The following is a 7876-nucleotide window of genomic DNA, read 5'->3' as shown; positions in this document are numbered from 1 at the left end:
TTTCTTTCTTTCTTTCTTTCTTTCTTTCTTTCTTTCTTTCTTTCTTTCTTTCTTTCTTTTTCTTTCTTTCTCTTTTTTTTCTATAGGGCAGTTAGGGGGAGGGGGTAAGGGTTATATATATATATTTTTTCATACTTTACTTTGTAACTATTTAAAAATGCAATAAAAAAAGTTTTCAAAAAAAAAACATGACGTGCAGTGGACCGTCTTCCAAAGCATAAGAAGTCAAACGTTGAAGTGGATAGGCCACAACAACAGAAGACCACGAACATAAAATTCGTGATCACTTTAATACGTACATATAATAAAGTGACCGCTGCGTGTATGAAAGGCAGCTTACCAAGAGTAACGTGAAATGAATTGTATACGTGGTGAGGTGCAGTCGGAGAAATTTAGTGAGCGATGTAATTATCAACTTGTACGGAGCAAAAGACCGAATTGCTAATAATGTTTCCATCCGAAGGCTTCCCTCATTGAGGGGACGTACACCAGTCCTCTAACTATCTACAAAAGGAAAAAATTTCACCAAGGATCAGGATTGGTACATGCATTTGTAGGAAACCTTCTTGTTCTGGCACGCACAATATTGTAGACTTTGGAAACGGTACTACAGAAAGAGTTTTATTCAGGCGGTTCAAGAAATCTGAGTGCATACAGAATAACAATAAAAGGAACGCCAAAGAGGAACCCATGAACAACACAAACATAGTGCTGGAGGAATTCAGCCAAATAAAAAAATTATCTGTGGAGTGGAATAAACAGTCAATATTTCGAACAGAAACCTTCCATCAGGACATCTCCGTGGATGCAGCCTGACTTGATGAGTTCCACCAACATCGTGTGCGTTGTTCCGGAGTTCCAGCATCTGCTAAATCTCATGCGTTTTTGATAAAAGTGATACTGTTGGCTGACTAGATAAAAAACCTGGAGTAGTGGGAGCGTTCATTAGGCTAAACCCCAATAAAACCTACGTGGAAGTCAGGAATGAATTAAGACTCTGACACTGGGAAGAAAGCGGAACTCCCTCAAGACAGTGAACAATAGAAACGGATTTAATACTAAAAAAGGTGGTGACACGAGTGGGAACGAAACATAAGTAGATGACATTGGGTGAGAGGGATAGAGATGAAAGCGAGATACTGCAGAGCAGAAGCTCCAGAAGAAATTTTACATGGACGGTGCCACGCCCGGTTGCAACGGAGGAGGCTTGGGTATGGGGCTAGCAACCTTATCCGATAAAACCCCATTGCTACAGAAATGCCAGCACAAGTTCCGAAGACCACATTCCTGGGAGAGCAAGGATCTTCGAAAATGGGATACACCTCGGGACAATTTGAAAAATAGGGCAAGGGCCAGTCAGCTGTCAGCGACCTATGACGCAGGAAGGTTAGTGGGTTTAGAAGAACAAAAACTAGAAGAATCGCCAGGGGGAGAAACCGAACCGAATTTATCTTCTGCGCTGTAGAAATTAGAGGCATCTAACTTTCAGCGTACCACAAATAATACTTAAAGACCTTGAATCTTTGGCAGATTCTTTGTAGTGGAATGAACAATTAACATTTCGGGCCGAGGATCTTCATCACGGCTAATGACTTTAAGATGAAGGACGAAAAATGAAAAAAGATTTAATGTTCAGTTCATAGTGCGTTATGGAGCGACAGGGCCATGTGGTGCCAAAGTCGGTTCGGTTCCAGAGAGATATTTTATCTTCAGAAACAGGGAAACAAATTCGTCCCCGATACAAAGAGAACAAGGTCTGGTGTCATCAGAGATTGCCAGTTATCTGCTACCGTGAAATTCGGAGACGGGCATAATACATCTATTTCACTTTCGACGCTTCAGATACTGGGGGGGGGGGGGGGAGGGTGGGGGGTGTGGGGGGTGGGGTGGGAAGGTTGCGAAAGTTAATGCCTGCGATGCAAAACATGACCGAACTAAAGGCTCTGTGCAGATTTCCTGTTTTCATAGTTTGGATGCTGTTGCTGAAAGGTCAGCTCTTTAGACATCATGTTAAATGACACACTAGAAGACAGTGCAACCCACAACGAGCATGCTGTGGAAATTAACCTCAAATACATTGCCCTATTTTGCGTCCTGTTTACTCAGGCATCTTAGTGTAAGCGACACACTAACCTAAATAAATAGATAAATAGTTCGATAGATAGGCAGGCAGACAGATAGATAATGAGCTGTGGAGGAACATACTCCCGGATTTCTGAACATCTCCAACAGGATCTGCGTTGATAATTTTATGGCATGCTATAGAGTTCCGCATAATCGATAAACTGCAAGGCACAGGAGCACAATTAGGCTATACAGCTCATTGAGTTTCTTCTGTCGGTCCATCATGTCTGATTTATTTCTCTATGAACCCAATTTTCCTGCCTTTTCTCCAAATCCTTTGATGTCCTTACTAATCAAGAGTCTGTCGACCTTCGCTTTATGTATAACCAATGCCTTGAGCTGCACAGACATCTCTGGCAAGGAATTCCACTGATTCACCACCATCTGGCCAAATATATTCATCTCGTTCTTTATTCTAAAGGAAGCTCCCTCTGTTCAAAGGTTGTGCTCCCTGGATTTAGACCCTCCTAAAATTGTTAACATCATCTCCACCTCCTCTCTATCTCAGCATTTCAATATTTAATATATTATAATGATATAATCGACAATCTCATCCCCCTCCCCCCACCCCACACACATCATTCTTCCAAATTCCTGCGAGTACACGCCCAGAGTCATCAAGTATCTCTCGTGCGTTAACACCTTCATTCTGAAGATCATTCTGGTGAATCTTCTCTGGACTGTCTCCAATGGCAGCTCTTTCTTTCTTTGATATGGGCCCAAAGCTGCGCACAATAAGCCAAGTGCTGACGAACCGATGTCTTACAAAGAGTCAGCTTTGCAGCACACTATGGAAATAACCATTTATAATAAACGCCATTCGCTTTATAAATACAGTGACTGCAAACGCAGATGAGATGCTGGAAAGTCCGGAGCGGGTAACATATTGTGACAACACATTCATTATTACCTTAGTAGTAGTCAGGATTCTGAAAGAATGTTCTTCGCTGGCCACTATAGATGCATTTCCGACAAGGCTTACTCAGTGTTAATGTTTGAAGTACTTCAAAAGTACCAGGAATGGAAATCTATTGCTGCAGGTTCCTCCTCAAGTCGTGAATTACCCTGGCTGTATATCTCTCTATTCAATAATTTTGATTCTAAAACCTTTCTTTGCGTAGAGTCACGGAATACCTTTACAAGAGAGGGCTGCAGAAAATAGAGTTTCTGCTTACTGCCGGCTTCTACGAGGATTGGGGCAAGAGGACATTAATGCTGCTCTTGCTAGCGATATACTGCACTGCATCCCGGAAGCCATGCTGAAACCATGCCCTTCTTTGAAGTCTTTCTGAACATTGCTCCATAGTTATTTGACCATGTGACGCGCAGACTCGGAAACTAGGTCCTGCCCCGTAAACTCGGCACCGAGCAGTATCCACGGCGGCTGAGAATTTGCACAGAGTAGCAGCTGATACTCAACCTGGGAGTTGAGTACTGCGCCGGCCGCCCTAGTCCAGATGTTAATGGAAGCTTTATCCCTATTCATTACCGTTCAGATGTTCCGTGCTTGTGGTGAGTGAGTCGACATTGGGAATTTCCATACACGATCGGCCCGAATTTTTGAGAGAAATGCATCCTGGCAATTTTGCATCCCAGTGGGAATATTGTTCGGTTAGAAAAGCAAGGCAATGCTTGGGACTAAGTTACCCAAAAGACCCTCGCAAGTGGGGATTTAGAATTCAGCGTCAAATACATGTGGACTATACAGCTAGAACCTCATTAATGCTGATTCTGAAACTACCTAAATGACTTCAAAATAATTTTCTCGTTACTCCGCGTTCATCTTCCTGTGATGAAAGATATCTGGCGCACTGATCTTCTCTATCCGTATGTAACTCCAGATCCAGAAAAGAATGCGTGGTGAGCCCTGTCTGAAATGTTAATCAAACCTCTAAGTTAAAGTCAACTGTGGATAGAGAGACAGACTAATGTTGCCTTCTACGCACGCTGTCAATGAGTAAAGTCTAAGTCTTGCGAATTTGGCTAGGTCAACGTGTATTTGCCTTCTGGTCTTCCCTTAATGTTCTTGAGACATCTTAGCCAATTAAAACAACCGAAAATGGCAGCGTATGTTTAAACAGCAGGCAATGTGTTCAATTTATACTTCCTTCTGATCCGTAGCAGATAGTTTTAACTAACTGATTGTAATTCCAGTTGCAGAATCCAAGCATTTTTCTTCGAGTCCGGCTGCAGTGTCTGCACATGTCGGTCAGAAGGTTGAACTATCCTGTGAACACACGCACCGATTGGAGGTCGTGAGCAGTATCCTCTGGTACAAACAGCATGCGGCCGAACCCCCGGTAGCGATCAAAGCCACGGACTGCCAAAAGACCGGTTGCAGGATGGCTTACAAAAAAGGCTCCGGCGAACGCACATCAGTGTTGGAAATCCGGGAGGTCCGTGTGGAGGATTCGGGTACCTACTACTGTGCTAGATTGCATAGCTATTCGCTGCTTGCGAAAGGACCCACACTTCTAGTTGGAGGTAAGAGAACTTGACAATGGTATTATACTCAGTTACGTATTCCTGGTGAAGCTGCGGTTAACGATGTCCCACTTCTGTCCAGACAGCTCCACCAACCGGACTAACATGTTGGTATTTGTCCCGCCGTCTGAAAGGAACGGGTCGGTTCCCCTGGTGTGTCTGGTCGGCGGCCTTTCTTCCACTCAGATTAACATTTACTGGAACATATCTGGACAAATCATGGATGGATTGAGCGATAACGGTATGCTTGATTCTGACCGGAGCTACAGTGTTAGAAGTCAGGTGCTGGTCCCAGTGGAAACCTGGAGGAGCGGAGGAGTCTGTACCTGCATCGCACAACTCGGGGGCATGGGAAAGACGAGGACCAAAAGCGTGTCCCATCACACAGATGAACCAGATCAAGGTGAGGCGATGTTTAGTACATAAAATATTCATTCCGATCTGTGGCGGAATGGGTGAGCAGAGCTGATCGGCCGAACGCCTAATTCTACACCTGTGACTTTATGGTCTTATATCTTCTGGATTAACTGGCTAGTTCACTAAAGTCACAATAAGTATTAATTTGTATTTATTCATTTTTAACGATCTGCTTATCTCCAGCAAACCCATCATTGTCTTCCCCATCCGAATAGTCTTTGAGCAGCTGGAGGTGAACCTCCCTCTTAATTGTCTGATGCCTGTAATGTTGTCATCGTGCTTTTGGGAGCAGTTTCCAGAGATTAGACACAGACACAATGAAAGGAACGTTTAGTGTTTTCAAATTGGGATTTTGACCGCAAGATGACTGGAAGGGACAAGATGGCAAAGCGAGGAACGACCTGAGTATGGCGTCATGGGCTCTTGCATTCTTCGAGTCGTTCTTTGGTTGACGTTGCCTTGGGTATCTGACAGTACAATATGGCTTAAGAACTAATAGTTAAATTCATTGGCCATATATCTTTACATACATTCATATTTTGCTGTGGCGTGCTGTCCAGGGCACGTCATGCAAAAGAAGTCAAAAATTCACAATTGTGAGAATAAAGAATTACATATAAATAATTACACGATCACGTACTGATAGCCTTCGATGTTAAAACATCGCAAGTGTGGATGGTAACTGTCTGTACAATCTGAATCCAGCACGACGTTTAATTTTATTTCTCTTTCTGCTTAGTGTTTTTTTTATTAAATCATCCACCAAGTCAAAGCCCCGACAAAAGGTCTTGGAAACAAAGATTTCACCAAGCAACAATTATGTTTCTCTAGGTTGGTGTCTTCCAACAGTGATCCTCCTTGCTACCCTTGTCTTCCCTGTTATCCTCATTGCTTTTTGGACTTTTAAAGTGCGGAGATCAGGTGAGAATTCTCTTTTCCCGGACACATCCTTATAACATATCCATGCAATATTAAGTTAAATCTTTTCTGCGGGCTTTGCAGGTTCTCTTAAAAATGGGGCAACCAAAATGAATTCACTACTACACTTGCGTTCTAGCAAAATGTTTATATCGATGTAATATCATTTGCATACTCTTATACTCAATACCCCTACCAATAAAGGCAAACATGCCATTTGTTGATTTTTGTCTTTTGTTATAGCTAACATAAAATACTGAATTGTGGCGTTTCCCAAAGCCAGGAACAGTTGCACTCGCCATGTAAAGTTTTCAAGACTTGCTCATGGCTTTATGAAAATATCATACCCCACCTAAGCCCACTGTAGGCTTAAAGACCTCGAGGATCCTGAAATTATTATGTTTTCATTAATGTATAGTATTCCATGACGGGGTGGTTTGTATATTTGTGAACTATTCTTGTGTTGAGGTCATTGTCATATTGGGGAATGCACAGGAATGTTATGACGCATCCGAGAGCCAGGAGTATATGTGAAATATTTAGAAACTCTTATCAAAGATTGACTGCTGGTATACTGGGGATTACTAGCATATTTTGGATTGGGGTTATACAAGACATTTCTGCAACTAGTTATTAATTAGACAGACGAAATAATAATTCCAATGTCTTCTCTTTCAAAACACAGGGACCCATCGTCAATCGGCGACGCGTCAAGGACAGAGCAGTGCAGCTCAGGTACGTACGCTTATTGGGTTTTGTACAAAAGAATGATGCGTGTTAATTGAGTGGATAGGGAATTATGAAATCGAAGTCTGGAGTTATTTAAATAGGTGTCTGGCAGAAAAAGATCGGAACAGTGCTGTCTCTGTTGAACCCTGGTAGAGCACGCTGTGCGATATATTTAATTGTCAATGTTTGGTATATTTTCCAGTCCGAAGCGCCGATCCTTTACGCCTCCCTCGAGTTCGCAGCATCCTCCCAAGCCCGCAGATGAGAAGCTGGTTGGTTTCTACGTCGGTGGATTATGAGGAAATGGACCTAACCCGGGATCACACTGAAACCTTCTCATCGAATCATCCCTTGACTCTCCGGGATTGACATGATTTTTTACGGGTTCATTCTTTATGTCAATAAAATGCGGGACTAACATTGATGTCACGGTTCAGGTATATTCTGAACACTAGTGAAAAAAAGAAGGTTTTTGCATAGTTTGTGTCAGTCTTATCAGAAAGCTTCCCTCAGAGCTATCATTTAGCTTTTTTACTTTCTATAAATTGAATGAACTGAGACGGTATGGCAACATAAAACGATCAGGTAGATATTCAAAGACCATTCGTTAAGCAGCGGTGCAGGGGAAATGCAGAAAGAGGAAAATAGAGGATGAAATGGACAGATAACATTGCAGAGTGTTCTGGAGAGAGTTTTGCCACAACCCAGGTATTTGGTAACAACCGTGAAAGATGGTGGCAACTGGTGCTGTGTTTATCTGTACATCGCCGTAATGACACAGGCGGGTTAAGGCATCCGCAACAGTCATGTAACGGTAAATTGAATATATTGTAATATAATGAAAACGGTACTGTTTTGATCAATTGTCATTGCCTGGGTTATTCCGCTTAGGGTTACAACGTGGGTTGAGGCTTAATCAATTACATGTACATTGGCTTTATAGGATTGTCTTCATACTTATTGTGTTTCTTTGTGTTTTTATTGTGTTCTTTCTGCTTTCTATGATTGTTTTTAATTCCGCGTCGGATCCGGAGTAATATTTTCTTCTATTTATAAAGTCATGTGCTAAAGAATGACAATTAAAAAAGTCTAGATTTTCTTGAATCTTGAGTTGCAGAAACCGCTGTTCAGCAGAACACAAATCATTTGGTGAAGGTCTGTGCTCGCATCTCTAAGTACATTGGCATTACAGGTATTACAGCGT

The 7876-nt window shown here is 42.3% G+C and overlaps 1 protein-coding gene across 1 annotated transcript; it reads left to right on the top strand.

Moving 5' to 3' along the window:
* Positions 1-1171: 1171 nt before the first annotated feature.
* LOC132400086 (uncharacterized) lies at positions 1172-7584 on the top strand. Its single transcript, XM_059981164.1, has 7 exons — positions 1172-1386; positions 3246-3322; positions 4285-4608; positions 4691-5011; positions 5857-5946; positions 6629-6678; positions 6875-7584. Exons 1-7 carry the CDS (start codon positions 1172-1174, stop codon positions 6935-6937), a joined length of 1140 nt encoding a protein of 379 aa, XP_059837147.1. The 3' UTR covers positions 6938-7584.
* Positions 7585-7876: the final 292 nt, after the last annotated feature.

The sequence above is a fragment of the Hypanus sabinus genome, chromosome 9 (assembly GCF_030144855.1).
Source record: "Hypanus sabinus isolate sHypSab1 chromosome 9, sHypSab1.hap1, whole genome shotgun sequence".
NCBI lineage: Eukaryota > Metazoa > Chordata > Chondrichthyes > Myliobatiformes > Dasyatidae > Hypanus > Hypanus sabinus.
Note: the sequence above shows the minus strand (reverse complement) of the source record. Positions and strands in the feature narration are given on the sequence as shown.